Source organism: Ylistrum balloti, unplaced genomic scaffold (assembly GCF_031769215.1).
Source record: "Ylistrum balloti isolate Yb309-2 unplaced genomic scaffold, AGI_CSIRO_Ybal_v1 Utg371048, whole genome shotgun sequence".
In the NCBI taxonomy this organism is placed as follows: Eukaryota; Metazoa; Mollusca; class Bivalvia; order Pectinida; family Pectinidae; genus Ylistrum; species Ylistrum balloti.
Window position 1 is genome coordinate 184,018 of NW_026782580.1, and position 21,538 is coordinate 205,555.

The 21,538-nt window shown below is 34.3% G+C and overlaps 1 protein-coding gene across 1 annotated transcript in view; it reads right to left on the reverse strand.

Annotated features, from left to right (window-relative positions):
- Nucleotides 1–227: 227 nt before the first annotated feature.
- Nucleotides 228–21,538, reverse strand: part of LOC132560322 (S-adenosylmethionine sensor upstream of mTORC1-like) — a 33,565-nt gene continuing 12,254 nt past the window's right edge. Inside the window, exons 3-4 of the mRNA XM_060224995.1 lie at nt 17,288–17,402; nt 228–814 (exon numbers count right to left, since the gene is read on the reverse strand). Coding sequence (XP_060080978.1) covers nt 254–814; nt 17,288–17,402 — 676 coding nt within the window. The 3' untranslated portion in view covers nt 228–253. The remainder of the gene's footprint in view (nt 815–17,287; nt 17,403–21,538) is intronic.

Consider the following 21,538-nt stretch of genomic DNA (forward strand, 5'->3'; position numbering starts at 1 on the left):
AAAATTCAGAATTACTCTTTGGACGCTTTTCAGACCCTCGGGTAATTATCGGATATGTGTACCATATACCTTTATTTAATATGTACCAAGTTTTATAAAGGTTTTTAAGCACTTATGTAGGACTTCTACGTACAAATGAAACGAAGACAGTGAATATGATGTCTGGAAAACGATTTCGTGTACTTAGATGTCGCACAATCTGTAAAATAATCGGTAACACAATAAAATTCTTTGCATAATACATGTGTTTTTATTAATCACCGTCAACACCAAAACAGGCTGGAAGTTCCTCAAATGTTTTAGAGATATTTTCACTGTCTTCATCCGTGCGTACAACAGCTTCCACTACCTTGTCTTCGTCCTCCTCGTGAAAGTCCTGAGGTATATACAACATGTCCGGGGATGCGGTAGCCACTTCTTTGTCTCTTACTTCTCCAAAATGAAGTTTTCTGAAAGCCAAACAATGTATGTGGTCTAGTTTCACATATCGCCATCGTACAAATCCTATTGACTCAATTGCAAGCCTCCAACTCTTGAGCATCGCTGCATTCCGATGCTGTTTGTGAGAATCAGGGGTCACAACAACCAACAATCCATTGCCTGCTAGGAGCTGATGAGCGTTGCAACAACATGTCCATCGCTGAATGGTCGATGGAAGGTACTCAAGCAGCAAGGAAAACACAACGACGTGAAAACTCTGGCGAGGTAGTTGTGATACTAAGTCAGGGAGGTTCTCAAAGGGATCTTCCTTCGACAGGGCAACGGGGTCCGGACTGGTCAGCTCCAGGTTAAGAAAGTCACACCGATGAACCAACTGTAACACATTGAAGAAGGGTAGAGGGTATTCCAATACAATTAGAGTAAAGCTCTGTATCCATGATGGTACAAAACAAAGTGTCTGAAATTACACAATAATTTTTTAAAAATATAGCCAATAAAAGTGTGATAAGAAAGAAAAACAACAAAATATTGACCATAATTTAAATTTAAATTCTGTAAAACTAGAGCAAAACGTGAATAAAAGAAAGATATACACGGAAAATCCTGAAAAAAAGGATTATGAAAATAAGACAAAGTGTTCTGGAAGATTAAGCGTCTCCTGCTTCATTTATAGCACTCGCCATGGAAATCTTGGTTTATGCAAGTAAATAGTGTCAGGTTCCCAACAAGTTTGAAAAAGAGCTTCAATTGTATTTATAAGTCATTTAAATGATTACAGGGTTGTAAAAAATGCTTACTTGTGAATTTTTCCATTCAAGAAATAACTTTATAAAGTTATATGACTGGGCTTTCATTCCGACTCTTTTAGTAATGATTTCTTAATTTTGGAATCGCCGTTCATAAAATAGTTAATGAAGATGTCATTAGACAATCGTCTATCAAATTTGTAATTTGACGAATCGCGGCTCATAAAATATTAAATAGGGCAGGGCTGGGTTTTGTCTAGTATTTGTTTTATATGATGACGTTTGGTGTGAGGCATTACTGCAAGTTTTATCAAAGTCTGGTTCAGGCCTCATTTTTTGAAATCAGAAACGCCAGTTCCAGTTCAAATTGATGGCCATATTTTTGTGCATGTAATCAGACAAACTTCGTTTTCTTACCGTAATCAAGGGTATACACTATCACTGAAATAGCATTTTGTCTCAAATGTTTTTCAGATAATTTTAACTGATCTTTGCAATAGCAACATACTAAGTTTTACATATATATTGAAGCTATGGATAATTCAAAAGAAGAGACATGGAGAGACAATATGAGAGACTCGCCGACAATAAGAAATATTGAAAGGTACATATTACACTTCGATACTGAGAGAGTAACTTGACACTTCAGAATAAAGCAGCTTGAAACGTTTATTTATGTTTCCAGCCATTTCATCGTATCGTTTTGTCCACATACTGTAAACGTAATCAAAGTTCAGCACATTTTCACTTCTTGGGAAATAAGCGCAATGATTAATGGTGTATTCACTAAAATTGCTACATAAATAACATCCAAAAACTGCAATTACTTAAAGGATATTTAACGTAACATTTTCAGTGCGAGAAGCGCTAAAATTGATCACCGCTGAAATTTGTACATTTTTGCAGTAATTTAAATTGGTCCCAATACTATATAGTTGCAAAATATAAAGCACAAAACTAAATTTTCTATTATCGTCATATTATTGGAGAAGGCCCTTGATTAATATAAGTGCAAGCAGTTTCTACTTGTTGAAGGACGAAATAATTTGGGAATTTATTTTTATAATTTTCGTAAATGTCTTTCGTAGTTGCAACCCTTTAATTGGCAACTTAAGGTATCGCTCCCCCACCCCCCCCAAAAAAAAAAGAAAAGAAAAAAAGAAAATGGAAAAATGGAAATTGGTGAACATTAATCAATAAAGACTTGGAATTCAATGTTGTCAGACAAAGAAAATAATATATCTATCAATGTCAGAAAACTAATCATTATCAATTACGAAAACAAAGCCATGTAAGGCCTTCGTACCTTTAATCTTTCTGGAACTTAAGATCTTGTCATGGTCTTTAATTATGTTGTAAGTGATTCAAATGCGACAAAAAAAGATTTTTTAAAAACTGAACAAGACTGAACGGTTCTCTATTGGCATAAATGAATTAAACCCTTTATTACAAAAAAAACCCCTTATCTGTGCCCATTAGTTGTTAGTCATCAATGTTTGCATGAGGTTCGATGATTTGAAACCCGATCTGTACGAGTAAACAGACCAGTGGGTAGGTGTTTGTTTGTATGTGTCAGCGACAGCACTTTGTCAACAACATAGCTACAAATAATCTATGCTTGTAGATCCAGTTACAAGGTTTTTAGCTCCACGACAAGAACACGTTCAAAATGAGTATTTACAAGGCCGCGTTTAAATAGACCACTGGTTTGATCAGAAGCAGTTAAATAAATAATTACAATTTATTCCTTGCTTGTAGAATTATTATTTTTGGCTACCTCGTGACAAAGCTTCAGTGTAGATCGCCTCTTAGTAATACCACACCGTAAACAAATACAACCCTTTTTTCTGTTTGAGAAAAGGAATTAATATAAAGGATGATTTGGGAGTGTTTTTTTCAAAGTTGCACTAAAATACCCAACCCCTCGAACTAGTCCATAGGTGCCATTATACTGAAATAATACCGCAAGGTCGTACCATTATTATCCTTGGGACTCCCTCAAACATTGCACCGAGTTTTACTCTAAACATGAAAACAAAGAAAATAACATAACACAGACATTTACATTCAATTTAACCAAACAATTTTCTATCTGATAAGCCATTTTAAACATCCAGTACAAAGAATATTGATATCATTTTTAAAAATTTCTCTATAAATTCGGTATAATTGGTGTAATGTATCCCTAAGTTCCATTGTACAGCTCGCCAGGCGTAAATGACACTTAGCATATGTAGACAACTCAAATTACACTTTATCTAATTGAGAAATTTAATTCCTCTAATCGCAAACAGATTTTGATAATCTGCATGTAAAATTGTATTTAATACATGTTTGAATACATTTGAAAAAAAATAAAACACGATACACTGAGAAATGAATGCTTAATGATATAAATTTCACCTCTAGTCTACTTGCTCGAAAATTTGTTACAAAATTAATAGGAAGATTATGAAATACTAGTATTTAGTGTCACAGTACTGTTGATGTAATTACAGTATTATTGGTTAGTATCGGGTTGCCATCCTATCAGATGGCGTTTTATGGACGAGACTTTTGTATTGACAATGTCTTAACCAGTATTTATTTATCATAAGTGGCGTAATATGGATATGTTTGCTCCTAAAAACTTTCTGTCTGTTGGCATCATAATTACCCAACAAACTGAATAGCCCGATCGTAAATAGAAATACTTTGTTTGTCAATTTACTTAGATAATCCTACGGTCCAGTTTGCTGAGGATCATATGTCCCCCCTACAGTCTTTCGTTAGTGCTGTCCTGACCAACCAATTCATTACCATTCAAGGTGTGGAAGTGATCTAGATAAACCCAAATTCTATTAAATGTATATTAATTACAGCTTGCAGTTTCATGTTCAACGTTTAACTAAAAGGTTCCTAGTGAATGAGATTTACTTTAGATTGTTCTCTGTCACAGTGAAAAATACCCCGGGTCTCAAGTCGAAATTTTCAAATGTATGATCTCATATGGAATTACAATTATTAAAGTATAAAAAGGATACTTTTCATTTAAACATGTTTACCAGCGTTTATATAAACGCTGCAGGGTGAAGCAACTTAACATCCCAACATAGATAATGTGACTATCAACCTCGATCCCAACACCATCTTCCAATGGAGATAAAGCAACTGTAAGCCGCAATCCCCACATCAAATTCCATTAAACATAAGGTAACTATAAACCTAAATTATCATAACAGTTTTCCTTGAATATGAAGTCATTTTTGTGGAAGACAACTTCTCCAGACCTGATTTCCTTGAAGACGAAGGAACTGTAAGGCCTCAATCCTCTTATCAGTTTCCGTTGAATATGAAGCAACTATCAGCCTCTATCCTCACACCAGTTTCTGTTTAAGATGTAGCGACTATGGATGAAGTAACAAGCTTTCATCACTACATCAGCTTACCTAAAGGATGAAGTGACTACCTATCTCCAACCCCACACCCGTTTCCCGCGACAATCTACCCCGTTACCCATACCAATTTTCTGTAAGAACGAAGTACCTTCGATTCTCCGACCCGACACAATTTTTATCCGAGTCTTAAGTGTCTATCAGCCGATATTCCAAAATCCAATTTTCGTTGTGGGTAAAGTATCTTCCATCCCCGCAGATGTAGGACTTAAGGATAAAGTAAATATCCTCCATCCGAACAGCAATTTCCATCAAGATAAAGCGACTTCTAGTTTTAATCCCCAGACCATTCTTCCTTGAAAATGAAGGCAATTTCTAGGTGAAATCTACAAACCAATGCCACCTGAAGATTCCACTACCAATTTCCATCCTCACAACAGTTTATCTTGAAAAAAACCCCAGTCCCTACAACCACAGTAGATGACACTCACCATCCATACCCACAACAGCGTCCCTTAAGTCACTATTAACCCCATCCTCACAATCCTCACACCAGACTGTCTTGAAGATAAAACGTCAATCTTCACCCAAACATGATTTTGCCTTGAAAATAAATGAATAGTAACTATCGATCTCCTTTTCCACACCATTTTAGCTTAACTTGAAGAAGCCAGTATCGATCTCCATGCCAAAACTAGTTTCCAATGTGGTTTCCACCTCCACATCAGATTTCCTTGAGGAAGAAGAAATTGCCCATTTTCTTACACATATTCGTTTCCAATTAGGATCAAGATACTTACGATCTCTATTGCCATACAAGTCTGTCCTGAAGATGAAGCAACTGCCGATTTCATACCCATATTATTTTGCCTTCTCCCCAGTTTCACTTAAAGAAGCAGCTAATGCATGCCATCCTCACACCAGTTACCCTTGAGAATGAAGCGGCTTTCTGCCTCCATCTAAGCACCAGTTTGTTTCTATATTACTTTGCCTTGAAAATCAATTAAGTATTGACTGTCCTTCCCAAACCAGTTTGACTTGAAGAAGCAACTATTACCTGCAATTTTCACACCAGTTTACATTGTTGAAGAAGATATAAACGATCTTTGTCTTCACACCAGTTTCCTCTGATGATGAAGAAATAATTATCCTCACCCTTCACACCAGTGTTCCTTTAGGAAGAATTGATTATAGACTTCCATCCCTACACCGACTTTCCGTAAAGATGAAGTAACAATTGATCTCCTTCATCACATCATTCTTCTTTGCGGATGCTAAACTATCATACTCCATCCTCATATTGTTTCCCTTGCAGATGCGGTAAATATCAGCCTCCATCACCACATCAGTTTGGAATACTATCAACCTAAATTTAGATACGAATTTCCCTGAAGATGAAGCATCTACTGACCTCAATCCTCACATCAGTTCCCTGAAGATGAAGCATCTACTGACCTCAATCCTCACATCAGTTCCCTGAAGATGAAGCATCTACTGACCTCAATCCTCACATCAGTTCTCCTAAGATGAAGCATCTACTGACCTCAATCCTCACATCAGTTCCCTTAAGATGTAGGAAAGCTGACCTCAATCCTCACATCAGTTCCCTTAAGATGAAGCATCTACTGACCTCAATCCTCACATCAGTTCCCTGAAGATGAAGCATCTACTGACCTCAATCCTCACATCAGTTCCCTTAAGATGAAGCATCTATTGACCTCAATCCTCATATCAGTTCCTCCAAGGATGAAAAAAACTAGTGCAAAACATGAACAAAAGAAAGATTCCTGAAAAAGTACAACAATAAGACCAGGTATTCTGGAACAGTAAATGTCTTTTGCTTCATTGATGACAACCATCATGTAAACCTTGGTCAATCCAAGTAAGTAATGTCACGTTTCTCACATGAGAACAAGGTATACAATAAGCATCAACTGGCAGCTTCTGAAACACTGTTGAATTTGCCGTCAGTTGACTTCTTGCATAAAAGTCATGATAATGTAAAAAGGCCCCTGAATATCGTATCAACTGTGACATGTAAACACAATAGGTTTGGAATGCAGGGTTATTGCTATTGAGAAATAGAAAAAAAATCGCAATAGGAAAATTGGAATCATCCTGTTTATCATACATTTGGGTGGAAAGGTGTCCATGTTGGTTTCATTGTTGGAAAAGATCAAGGTAAGCAGCGGACGTAGAAGATTCTGTCGTGTCTTTGAATCCCAATTCTGGTGTATATAAACGATGAACGTGGTTAATGAATTTCTTGTTATTTAAAGACAAGACGTCATCATTACATCTGAAAGTGAAATAAATCAACTTTGTGACCTCTTTTGAAAAGCTTGTCAATAAATTCAGCCTCATAGGAAAACAAAACCCAGTCAGGCAACACAAGGGCGTAGTTAGTTTCCAGATGTATGCAGAAAGTCTGTTGGAAGATCTTATCACCAAAATTGTTGTCAACCAAAAACTTCATCATTTTGATGATTTCTCCCCAGTATATTTCTTCTTTGATTTAGAAGTATTTCAACAAAACATGCTCAGAATTGTTCACAATATTTATATTGCCATTAACTTTTCATGGAGAAGAAAGCTCTAATAACAAGGGCTGTCAAAGACAGGTTAAGCACCCCAAATGAGACAAAATTAAGTATGAAAAATAACAAAGGGCAATAAGAGAGTTATGATTCTTGTGCACTGCCCTCCTCATTGAAATCTATCTACCAATGAAGTTTCATGTTGATACCTTTGCTCCACACAAAATTGAAGTATGCAAAGTAACAAAGAGCAATAACTCCTAAATTATGCAAAAGAAGAGTGATGATTCTTGTACACTCTATTTCTCCTTATCCTTTACCTATAAAATTTCATATCTATACCTCTTTAGTTTTAGTGTAATGCTCCACACAACATTTAAGTAAGAAAAATAACAAAGGGCAAAAACTCCTAAATTATGCAAAAGAGAGTGATGGTTCTTATGCAATGCACTTCTCCTTGTTGCAATGGTTGTGGTGCACAGCACTTTTCCTTGTTGAGATCTATCTACCTAAGCTTAATGTTGATAACGCTCATAGTTCTTCTGTTATGCTCCCGACAAAATTATGATGGATGACAAAATTATGATGGATGATCAAACGGACGGACGAACACATGGACGGATTGACAAAACTACATGCTCTCTGGGAGAGCATAACAAGAGAACAAAGGCATTCCTTCAGTTAAGTGTGAAGTATGATGGTGTACAGGGTTGAAATATCAAATGTTCTTATAGAAGAAGTGTTTTTAAGAAGAGGGTGTTGAAGATTCGTTGAAAGCTCTAAGGAGTTCTTCAAAATCCACATACTATTAATTCTACTTCGTGAGTAAATAGTATTATAAAACTGTAACCCAGATTTGATAGTACAGTAAAACTCGCTTGACTGTTTTGTGTGGTCTGGATGTTTTTATCTTCTTTATCTTAGTAAAAAACATGGATGATTTGACCACTGTTGAGTTGAATACTGCATTTGTGTTGAATAGATTTTGTGGTCCATCCCTTTTAAATTCTACAAAAATTCCCTTTTTTGTGTTGAACATTCAGGCATCACCTTGTCTCATGTAAAAATTTCCTGGCTTTGATTCAAATGACTGAGTGCGATCAGTCAGCCGTTTCTGAATTAATGAGTCCTATTGAAAGTAATTTTTTATCAAACATTAAACCCTGCATTTACACAAGTGCCCAGGTGAAAGTAAAAATTTATACAGAATTAGGCAACCAAACAAAATACACTGTGCTATTAATGTAGAATGTTCAGTTTATATAATAATTAATATAAAAGATTGTTGAAGGGACTTGTTACTCTTAAGGATATAAGTGTGTGTACAATTTTGTATTACTTTAGTTGTCGATTTAAATAAGTTTTGTGCATGAGAGTGGGTGCGTATCCATGTGTTTCACATTTCATTTCTTGTTTTATATATTCATACTTATATCTGTTTATTGAAATTAAAGATATCAATAGTGCATAAAGTTACAAAACATTTTTATTTATTCATTACTAATTTATTACTGTCACTCCATGCTATGAGACACATATCTGGTAATCAATGTGTGAAAATAGGGTCAATCTTTGATCTACATTGTCTTCATTCATAGAAACACAACTAAGTTGAACCCTCAGATCAGTTTACTATTTCATTTGATCCTGTTGACTTTGACTTATCTGTGTTTTAATGTACTTAGAATAGCAGTTAGTAGTTTTGACAAAGGCTTGATTGAACAGTTAGATGAGCGAGCAATAAACCGCTGTTAATATGGATTCTTGTGAAGATCAGGAATCAAATATAAATGAGGGAGGTCCATATCCTTATCATTTAAATGCAGTCTAATGATTGCAATACAGAAGCATGATTAGCTAGTATTTCTTCTTTTGAAAGAATGCATAATGTAAAGGTGGGATTTCCTTTGGAAGGAAGCCAAGCTCTTTTTGTATACAGGAAATGTAATATTGTTTGCATACAAGGATCAAGTTATTGGACACCTATCTTAACTATTATCTTCCATCCTCACATAAGTTTCCTTTGAAGATGAAGTGGCTTTCAGCCTCCATTCCCAACCCTGTCATCCTTGAGGATAATATGTAACTATCATCCTCCAAAACAACACCAGTTTCCATTGAGATGGTAATGACCCTTGAGTATGAAGCATATGTAACTACCAATCTCCTTTCCCTCATCAGTATCCCTTAAGGTAGAAGAAAATTACATCCTGCAACCTCACATCCATTTCCTTTGAGTGACTATCAACCTCCATCCCCAAATAAGTTGTCTTTGAGGATGTAGTAACTAACAATCATCTTCCCCATGTCAGTACCCTTGAGGATGAAGTGACTGTTGACCTCCTTCCCAAATCTGTATCCTTGAGGATGAAGTGACGATCGACCTCCTTCCCCAAATCTGTATCCTTGAGGATGAAGTGACTGTTGACCTCCTTCCCCACATCTGTATCCTTGAGGATGAAGTGACTATCGACCTCCTTCCCCAAATCTGTATCCTTGAGGATGAAGTGACTGTTGACCTCCTTCCCAAATCTGTATCCTTGAGGATGAAGTGACGATCGACCTCCTTCCCCAAATCTGTATCCTTGAGGATGAAGTGACTATCGACCTCCTTTCTCACATCTGTATCCTTGAGGATGAAGTGACTATCGACCTCCTTTCTCACATCTGTATCCATTGAGGATGAAGAAACTTACATCCTACATCCTCACACCCATTTCCCTTCAAGATGAAGTGAATTTCAGCCTCTATCCTTACACCATTTTCTCTTGAATATGAAGATTGTGCAAAAGACATACCAGTAATAACGCCTTTTCATACAAATTTAGAGTTAGTTGGGTAGAGCCAAATCATGAATTAAACTGCATCATACAGCTGTTTCGTACTTCTAGGACTCATCAATGATGCTAAAGGCCTAAATTTTGAAGCCTAGGAGGCAACTTAGGAAAACCCAAGATATTGAAAGAAAAGACAAAATCTAAATGGAGAGGTGCATTTGCCACACAATTCAGTTAATTTCAATATTAATACAACAGATAATCTTACAATAATGTCGAGTACATGTGTACACCCTGAACAGTGCCACTATTCAATTGAATTAAAACATGACATGCAAGCTACAGAAAACCAGCAGTGTATACCATCTGCAATCTCAATGACTGCACCTTTTAAAACAAATTTAGAAGGAGCAATCTTTCCAATTACATCCCCTCATCAGTTTATCTTGAAGAAGGAGCAATCTTTCCAATTACATCCCCTCATCAGTTTATCTTGAAGAAGGAGCAATCTTTCCAATTACATCCCCTCATCAGTTTATCTTGAAGAAGGAGCAATCTTTCCAATTACATCCCCCTCATCAGTTTATCTTGAAGAAGGAGCAATCTTTCCAATTACATCCCCTCATCAGTTTATCTTGAAGAAGGAGCAATCTTTCCAATTACATCCCCCTCATCAGTTTATCTTGAAGAAGGAGCAATCTTTCCAATTACATCCCCTCATCAGTTTATCTTGAAGAAGGAGCAATCTTTCCAATTACATTCCCTCATCAGTTTATCTTGAAGAAGGAGCAATCTTTCCAATTACATCCCCCTCATCAGTTTATCTTGAAGAAGGAGCAATCTTTCCAATTACACCCCCTCATCAGTTTATCTTGAAGAAGGAGCAATCTTTCCAATTACATTCCCTCATCAGTTTCTCTTGCAGATGAAGACATTATAAGCCTTTGTTCGGATATCAGTTTCCCTGGAGGTTGAGGTAAGTATTGTCCTCCTTCATCCCCCACACCAGTTTCACTTGAAGAAGCCAGTATCACTCCTCACACTAGATACTTTGTATTTGAAGCTTATACAATCATTCATCCATAAATTTGATTTCCCCCCTATGGATGAAGAAACTATAAGCTGTCATCTGCACATCAGATTGCATTGAAGAAGTAATTGAAGATTTCCTTCCCCACACCAGTATTCCTTGAATGAAACTGTCTTCCTCAATCCCGATCTAAAATCATGGTGACATAACACAATTCTTAATTGGAAGATGTTCATGATGATCACCACTTTATTCAAAAACTGATAATATGTTGTCATGGCAATAAATGTGAGAACAAATAAAGCAGCTATCGTGTAGGTTGAGGCAGTCATCATTGACCATGCTCCTAGTAAAATTAACAATAAAGACAAGTTTAAATTTGGCAAGTGGGGAGATCAGCGAAATCAAAATGATGTTACATAACCTGTTTAATCCAAACTTTCATTGCCTTGGAGATGAGATGGGATCTCAGAAAAAAAGAAAACAAGAGACTTGCAGAGTGTTTGCAGCTTAATTATTTTTCCTGAAGGTTCACATCCTGGTACCTCTTACCGAGAAAGATTGGATGATTATTTTTCCCTTATCTGACTTTTTAGGTATATTTTTCTCTTTCTCTTATTCTGCCTTTTTATGTATATTTTTCTCTTACTCTGCCTTTTTAGGTATATTTTTCTCTTAATCTGCCTTTTTAGGTATATTTTTCTCTTTTTCTCTTACTCTGCCTTTTCAGGTATATTTTTCTCTTACTCTACCTTTCTAGGTATATTTTTCTCTTACTCTGACTTTTTAGGTATATTTTTCTCTTACTCTGCCTTTTTAGGTATATTTTTCTCTTACTCTGCCTTTTCAGGTATATTTTTCTCTTACTCTGCCCATTTAGGTATATTTTTCTCTTACTCTGCCCATTTAGGTATATTTTTCTCTTACTCTGCCCATTTAGGTATATTTTTCTCTTACTCTGCCTTTTTAGGTATATTTTTCTCTTACTCTGCCCATTTAGGTATATTTTTCTCTTACTTTTTACTTTTTGTATATTTTTCTCCCTTTTTAGGTATATTTTTCTCTTACTCTGCCTTTTTAGGGATATTTTTCTCTTACTCTGACTTTTTAGGTATATTTCTCTCTTACTCTGCCTTTTTAGATATATTTTTCTCTTACTCTGACTTTTTAGGTATATTTGTCTCTTACTCTGCCTTTTTAGGTATATTTTTCTCTTACCTGACTTTTTAGGTATATTTTTCTCTTATATTTTCTCTGACTTTTTAGGTATATTTGTCTCTTACTCTGCCTTTTTAGGTATATTTGTCTCTTACTCTGACTTTTTAGGTATATTTTTCTCTTACTCTGACTTTTTAGGTATATTTTTCTCTTACTCTGACTTTTTAGGTATATTTTTCTCTTACTCTGCCTTTTTAGGTATATTTTTCTCTTACTCTGACTTTTTAGGTATATTTTTCTCTTACTCTGACTTTTTAGGTATATTTTTCTCTTACTCTGACTTTTTAGGTATATTTTTCTCTTACTCTGACTTTTTAGGTATATTTTTCTCTTACTCTCTTTTTAGGTATATTTTTCTCTTACTCTGACTTTTTAGGTATATTTTTCTCTTACTTTTTAGGTATATTTTTCTCTGCCTTTTTAGGTATATTTTTCTCTTACTCTGACTTTTTAGGTATATTTTTCTCTTATTCTCTGTATATTTTTCTCTTACTCTGACTTTTTAGGTATATTTGTCTCTTACTCTGACTTTTTAGATATATTTTTCTCTAACTCTACCTTTCTAGGTATATTTTTCTCTTACTCTGACTTTTTAGGTATATTTTTCTCTTACTCTGACTTTTTAGGTATATTTTTCTCTTACTCTGACTTTCTAGGTATATTTTTCTCTTACTCTGCCCATTTAGGTATATTTGTCTCTTACTCTGACTTTTTAGGTATATTTGTCTCTTACTCTGCCTTTTTAGGTATATTTTTCTCTATATTTTTCTCTACCTTTTTAGGTATATTTTTCTCTTACTCTGACTTTTTAGGTATATTTTTCTCTTACTCTGTATATTTTTCTCTTACTCTGCCTTTTTAGGTATATTTTTCTCTTACTCTGCCTTTTTAGGTATATTTTTCTCTTACTCTTACTCTGCCTTTTTTATAGGTATATTTTTCTCTTACTCTGACTTTTTATATTTTTCTCTTACTCTGCCTTTTTAGGTATATTTTTCTTTAGGTATACTCTACCTTTCTAGGTATATTTTTCTCTTACTCTACCTTTCTAGGTATATTTTTCTCTAACTCTACCTTTCTAGGTATATTTTTCTCTAACTCTACCTTTCTAGGTATATTTTTCTCTTACTCTGACTTTTTAGGTATATTTTTCTCTTACTCTGCCTTTTTAGGTATATTTTTCTCTTACTCTGACTTTTTAGGTATATTTTTCTCTTACTCTGCCTTTTTAGATATATTTTTCTCTTACTCTGCCTTTCTAGGTATATTTTTCTCTTACTCTGCCTTTTTAGGTATATTTTTCTCTTACTCTGACTTTTTAGGTATATTTTTCTCTTACTCTGACTTTTTAGGTATATTTTTCTCTTACTCTGCCTTTTTAGGTATATTTTTCTCTTACTCTGACTTTTTAGGTATATTTTTCTCTTACTCTGACTTTTTAGGTATATTTTTTTTACTCTACTTTTTAGGTATATTTTTTTTTCTGACTTTTTAGGTATACTCTGTATACTTTTTAGGTATATTTTTCTCTTACTCTGACTTTCTTAGGTATATTTTTCTCTTACTCTCCTTTTTAGGTATATTTTTCTCTTACTCTACCTTTTTAGGTATATTTTTCTCTCTTTTTAGGTATATGACTTTTTAGGTATATTTTTCTCTTATTTTTCTGACTTTTTAGGTATATTTTTCTCTAACTCTTGACTTTTTAGGTATATTTTTCTCTTACTCTACCTTTCTAGGTATATTTTTCTCTAACTCTACCTTTCTAGGTATATTTTTCTCTTACTCTGACTTTTTAGGTATATTTTTCTCTTACTCTGACTTTTTAGGTATATTTTTCTCTTACTCTGACTTTTTAGGTATATTTTTCTCTTACTCTGCCTTTTTAGGTATATTTTTCTCTTACTCTGACTTTTTAGGTATATTTTTCTCTTACTCTGACTTTTTAGGTATATTTTTCTTTTTAGGTATATTTTTCTCTTACTCTGACTTTTTAGGTATATTTTTCTCTTACTCTACCTTTTTAGGTATATTTTTCTCTTACTCTACCTTTTTAGGTATATTTTTCTCTTACTCTGACTTTTTAGGTATATTTTTCTCTTACTTTCTCTGACTTTTTAGGTATATTTTTCTCTTACTCTGACTTTTTAGGTATATTTTTCTCTTACTCTGACTTTTTAGGTATATTTTTCTCTTACTCCTTTTTAGGTATATTTTTCTCTTACTCTGACCTTTCTGACTTTTTAGGTATATTTTTTTTTCTGACCTTTTTAGGTATATTTTTCTCTTACTCTGACTTTTTAGGTATATTTTTCTCTTACTCTGACTTTTTAGGTATATTTTCTCTATATTTTTCTCTTACTCTGACTTTTTAGGTATATTTTTCTCTAACTTTCTCTTACTCTGACTTTTTAGGTATATTTTTCTCTTACTCTGACTTTTTAGGTATATATTTTTCTCTATATTTTTCTCTACCTTTTAGGTATATTTTTCTCTTACTCTTTTTGACTTTTTAGGTATATTTTTCTCTTACTCTGACTTTTTAGGTATATTTTTCTCTTACTCTGACTTTTTAGGTATATTTTTCTCTTACTCTGTATATTTTTCTCTTACTCTGCCTTTTTAGGTATATTTTTCTCTTACTCTGCCTTTTTAGGGATATTTTTCTCTTACTCTGACTTTTTAGGTATATTTCTCTCTTACTCTGCCTTTTTAGATATATTTTTCTCTAACTCTACCTTTCTAGGTATATTTTTCTCTTACTCTACCTTTCTAGGTATATTTTTCTCTACTAACTTTTTGTATACTTTTTACTTTTTAGGTATATATTTTTCTCTATATTTTTCTCTGACTTTTTAGGTATATTTTTCTCTTTCTCTATACTCTCTTACTCTGACTTTTTAGGTATATTTTTCTCTTACTCTTGACTTCTAGGTATACTTTTTAGGTATATTTTTCTCTTACTCTGACTTTTTAGGTATATTTTTCTCTTACTCTGACTTTTTAGGTATATTTTTTTCTTACTCTGACTTTTTAGGTATATTTTTCTCTTACTCTGACTTTTTAGGTATATTTTTCTCTTACTCTTTTTAGGTATATTTTTCTCTTACTCTGACTTTTTAGGTATATTTTTCTCTTACTCTGACTTTTTAGGTATATTTTTCTCTTACTCTGACTTTTTAGGTATATTTTTCTCTTACTCTGCCTTTTTAGGTATGTGTTTTTATTGTCCCAGTCCTTCTCATCATTGATGAATTATTACTGTTTTATCAAACCTTTGTTTGGACAAGAGGAATCCTCCCATCTCAACCCTAAGGTGAGACAAGGAAAACTCAGACAGGTAAAAGCATGGATTAACCTGTCCAGCATGAAAGAATAATAGAATCTTATATGTGTCGATTGTGTGGACAGCAATATCTCAACCTGGGTGTAAGAGTTTGGCTGGTCACCACACTGTCCTATTCATAAAAAACACCCATGTTTGATTATTTTTCTGATGTACATAAGAAAAAGGTAATAAGTTTTAAGTTGTTAAGAAACCTATTCTTCATTCTATCAACAATGTCCAATGAAGTGAGCATCAAAATTAATGAGGTTTTAAATTTTCTCAGATTTACAAATTACATAGATTTGCAGCATTGGGAAAGTACACAGAACTTCTATATCATCAGTAGTTGCAGAAGTACAAATGAAATGCAAATGAAACCAGATTTTCATCCCTACTAATCATAACACCAAGACTCCAGGAATAGCTGCTAATAAACTGAAAGGATAAAGAAATGTAACGTATTTAATTGTAAAATATTGTGTATTGAAAATACATAGCCATGTAAAAAGTAAGAGAAATATTTGGACACCTTATCATATCCCCAAATAAATTTTAAAAATCTGCCAGCTGTGACAAAAACAGGGCTTGCATGACAGAAGATTAACAGCAGCCCAAACAGCACAAAATACCTTTGGTAATGGAAACTATCCAATCACCAAAAAACTTAAAGAAATAAACAGCGAAAGGCAAATTTATGCCAACATTAGTTTGCCAATGACATCTCAGCATTGTAAAACAACAAGAACTAAGGTTCATAAAATAACATGAAAGAAGGAAAAGAGATCACAATCCGAGATGCTGTACAAGAAGGAGTGTGTAAAAGAAAGCGATGAACAAACATTGAATGGTAAGAAATAATCTTCAAACAAGTCTCCAGAGTTTTGCCATCTGAATTTATCAATTATCAACACTAGAACCGACATAATGTAGGCCCCTGGGGACCGAGGCACTCCCTTTAAGAAAAAAAAATGTTCAGCTTTCCCTAAGGATGCTTCTGACCAAATTTGATCAAAATCCTGTCAGTCGTTTATGACCAGTAGCAATTTGTATGAAAGAGTTGACAGACAAACAACAGACATACATGTAATTTGATCACAATTTTGAGTTTTAGAAAAGCTTTGGATACATAACACTTAGACATGATACAGCTTTTGATAGCATCAAGGAAACATGAAAGAAGAAACTGAACTCATTCAGCAGTGTTGTGTGTTGAAAGATTTTTTCTCTGTAAAAGAATTGTTTACCATACATTAAACATCTTAACTCCCAGGAATTTTTTATCAGAAATTAAATTTAAGAAATTTTAAAAATGCCAAGCTGGTAGTTAAGGGGTTAAAGCGCTGTTGGACAACTAAGATACTCCACAGCATCAAAAGTCGGTAATGACATCATTTGTTGACTATTTTGACAGGTGTCTTCCCTTAAGAGCCATTTTACCTACCAAAGAACAGTGAACAATTTTTAATGTAATAAGACAGACATCAATCATGAAATGCGGATCTATTGGAGGCCAGGGTGTTCTATCTGGAGGGATGTGCCCTCCTCCCCAACCCACACTCAGGGAGGCACAACACTAAACTATCCTTCCATACCACAGACTTAACCATAAAAGATTTTAAAGAAAAAAGTTATTGATGTAGCAGCTTTTAAAGATTATTAATGTACATATTGTTATACCATGCATTTATAAACAACTTTGACAATGTATATAACAACAGCTGATTTTCACAATTAAAATTTCTAATCACATATTAAATTTGAAGTGCAGAACTATTTTCGCAATAAAAAATAGAGATGAATATCTTTTCAATCTAAGGTATTTTTACTGATACTGACCGAGTTAGCTGGGCTGATGTCAAGGCCGATGGACAGAAATTCCTCAAAGGCAGCAAAAGGGTTGTAACAACTCCCCACGTCTAGTAAACGAATCCTTCCTTCAAACGGGATGCCACTATCAATATAAAAATCAGACTATGATAAAATTGGTCACAGTAACTTCTATGTAATTGATATAGATATCTGTTATCTGAATTGATTTTGTTTCTTAGTGTTGTCTTTGGTGTACCCTAATACAAATTATCTAAATATAAGGTGTGCTAGTTATTGCTTTACAAAGCCTGAGGTCCAAATTAAATTAATTATGTCAACTTGGTCAATGATATAACTACAAATCAAAATTCAGTTCAATATCCCTTTCACGTAATGAGAAAATATGCTTAAAGCCCAAAATATGCATATTTCACTAAAATAGCAAAGAGATATTGTAATCTATTTATATTGATATAGCTGAAATTAACTTCTCTGAGAAATAACCTTGGTGATATCATGTGTTGGTATTTATGTAAAAGCTGTTGATATTCATTTTTTTATAAACATGCCTCCATTTACAACCTTTGCCGAACTGAAGTCGGCAAAGCTTACAGATATTGCTGTGAGAGATGCATGTTTACAATAAAACTGTGTACACGCTATTCAGACTACAAAGCGAGTCCTCGAATGACTATACACCTACATCCTACCTGTGATATGACACACATGAAAAGCGCACAGCATTGTTCAATACGTAATTGTATCATCATCAGTGAAAGAGTAAATGAGAAGAATTCGAATTATGCTGGAATGACTGTCAATGGTGACATAAAATATTAACATCAGGCATAAAAATTGGTTCCAATGCTGAAACTGAATTATGCTGCTGGCAGCATTTTTGAGGCAGTCTAATGTATAGACATTTATCTTTCAAAAGCACAATAATTTTACTACCTGTACTTTTTCCAACTGACTAAATTGTTCTTGCTCTTGTTTAATTAATTTTTAATTTGCGTTTTTTTCAAAGTCAATGCTTGATTGTTTACTTTTCATATCATTTGCTTTTTTCTTGTTCATCCACATCCTCAATGATTCATAATTCTTTGCTTTCTATTTTTGTTTCCTCTTATTTTTATTTACACACCTGTTAAGGACACCTGTACACAAATCACTCTGGCTGTTGTAAGGATGTTGAACTCGTCATGTTACAGAAGGTAACTTAAATGTCACAGGTTCACAAAGTTATTTATAGAATTTATTTAAAAAGGCAAATGTCATGAAATCATATCAAATACATTGTCAATTAAGAATGATAATCAATCGCAAAATGCTTGGGGATTTTTCTTTATTTGTACATTAATCTGTTTTGCCCAAACAGTAGGCTTCTTCAGGGCAAAATTGTATTCAAAATCAAAGATTAATGTGCTTCTCAAGATTACAAAGATGTGACACCAGTTCAACATACCATTATGCAACCTTAAGATTTGCTTAAAGTAAATCAGATGTTAAATTAGTCCCTCCTTATCCACAAAGTGTCACACAAAGAACCTTCAATTTTGCCATGAAATGTTACAAGGGTGCAGAGATCAGTCGTGTGCGTAATTTGTTGCTTCACTTCTCGATTATAATGGAATTGTCTATATGGTTATGCCATGGTAACTTGAATGGAAAGACCTTGTACATTGTTTCATTGATATTGAGTTATGAAATCTGGTCCAGTGTTGGACTCCTTGGATGCCTCAGTAGATGTAGATACATGGCGACATAGCATATATGAATCTATATAATTATAATGATTTGATATATAACATCATTAGCTATGCCTGCCCTGTCAAGTATTGACACCTTTGAGAAAGAAGTTAAGTGCTAAGGCTGCAGACTGTGAATAGTGAATATTTGCATGTTCATTTTGCTAATGATTGACACTGATTCTCAGAAAAAAAATTAATTGATAATCACCTATATGCCTCCCTGGTATATTGTCATGTATCTCATGTCATTGCAAAATAAAACAATAATTCAAGTTTTCTGAATGAAGTTCGAAATTTCCTTCCCACTGTGACTACCAAATACCAGTATTGGTGTTAACTACAGACACTGTGTGACTACTAAGTACCAGTGTTGGTACTGGTGTTTACTACAGACACTGTGTGACTACTAAGTACCAGTGTTGGTGTTTACTACAGACACTGTGTGACTACTGTGTGACTACAGACACTGTGTGACTACAGTACCAGTGTTGGTGTTTACTACAGACACTGTGTGACTACTAAGTACCAGTGTTGGTGTTTACTACAGACACTGTGTGACTACTAAGTACCAGTGTTGGTGTTTACTACAGACACTGTGTGACTACTAAGTACCAGTGTTGGTGTTTACTACAGACACTGTGTGACTACTAAGTACCAGTGTTAGTGTTTACTACAGACACTGTGTGACTACTAAGTACCAGTGTTGGTGTTTACTACAGACACTGTGTGACTACTAAGTACCAGTGTTGGTGTTTACTACAGACACTGTGTGACTACTAAGTACCAGTGTTGGTGTTTACTACAGACACTGTGTGACTACTAAGTACCAGTGTTGGTGTTTACTACAGACACTGTGTGACTACTAAGTACCAGTGTTGGTGTTTACTACAGACACTGTGTGACTACTAAGTACCAGTGTTGGTGTTTACTACAGACACTGTGTGACTACTAAGTACCAGTGTTGGTGTTTACTACAGACACTGTGTGACTACTAAGTACCAGTGTTGGTGTTTACTACAGACACTGTGTGACTACTAAGTACCAGTGTTGGTATTGGTGTTTACTACAGGCACTGTGTGACTACTAAGTACCAGTGTTGGTGTTAACTACAGACACTGTGTGACTACTAAGTACCAGTGTTGGTGTTTACTACAGACACTGTGTGACTACTAAGTACCAGTGTTGGTGTTTACTACAGACACTGTGTGACTACTAAGTACCAGTGTTGGTGTTTACTACAGACACTGTGTGACTACTAAGTACCAGTGTTGGTGTTTGCTACAGACACTGTGTGACTACTAAGTACCAGTGTTGGTGTTTACTACAGACACTGAGTGACTACTAAGTACCAGTATTAGTGTTTACTACAGACACTGTGTGACTACTAAGTACCAGTGTTGGTGTTTACTACTGTAGGTACTTTATGCCTTCTGAGTATCCAATCCTTGATGTTGGTATTTATTACTGATAGGCATGTGTGCCTTCTAAGTATGAGACTTTAAGTATTAGTGTTTACCACTATAAAGACCTTTGTGCCTTTTGAGTATGAGGCTAGGTATCAGTGCTTACTACAGTAGGCTCAGTGTTCCTCCTGATACCAGACTAGGTATCAGTGTTATGTGCGACAATTAATGGGTTCTGTTCTATAAACATTGATATGCTACAAACAAACATCCATTTTTGTGAGGCTATTGATTTTTTTTCCCTTGTTTACAGACATTGGTGTGACCAGAGCTGGCCCTCGACATCTACACTGCCTCGTAAGCTATGCATAATACATGAGTACTACTTTACAATGAGCACCAGCTTTTTTTGATATTTTGTACCTTTATTTTGTAGATATTAGATAATATGTTTTGGAGTGACAGCATCATTGTCTCTTATCCTTCCATAGCTATAGATACAAAGTTTGACAAAAAGACAGATTCACTGTTGGGGTATCTCCTTACTCTTCCATTGTTGAGGATAGAGAGACTGATGGAGAGATATTCCATAACATCCTTCTATAATTATTGATGTAAAAATTGCGTCAAAACAGGACTCTGAACGAACAAATGTAAACATGAATATCACAATTGATTTGTTGAAATTACTAGCATTAAATAATAACAGATATAATTTTCAAAAATCTTTCATTCAAATTCCTTTTAATTTGAAATTATTTAATAATTCAAATTTTTAATGATCACTTTCTTAATCATGGACATATGTAAGAGTTGTTTCCCTTAAAAAGTTATAATCTGAAGATAAAGAAACAATGCAATAAAATATGTCCCCACTTTATAAACCAAATCAAAATTTAAAACCCTCAAACATCAGCCCAGTCTTAATGATATATTCTAACTTTCAGTTACACAATATATCAGAAATCTTTATCATAGTAAAGGTTACCAGGTATATGCTACCTTACACACCATACAAGCAACTTGTGTTACAATTAAGGAAATATAATTACACATCATAAAAGTAGTTAAGGCTATATGCTACCTTAAACATCAGTACAAGTGATTTGGTTTTACAATTTAGG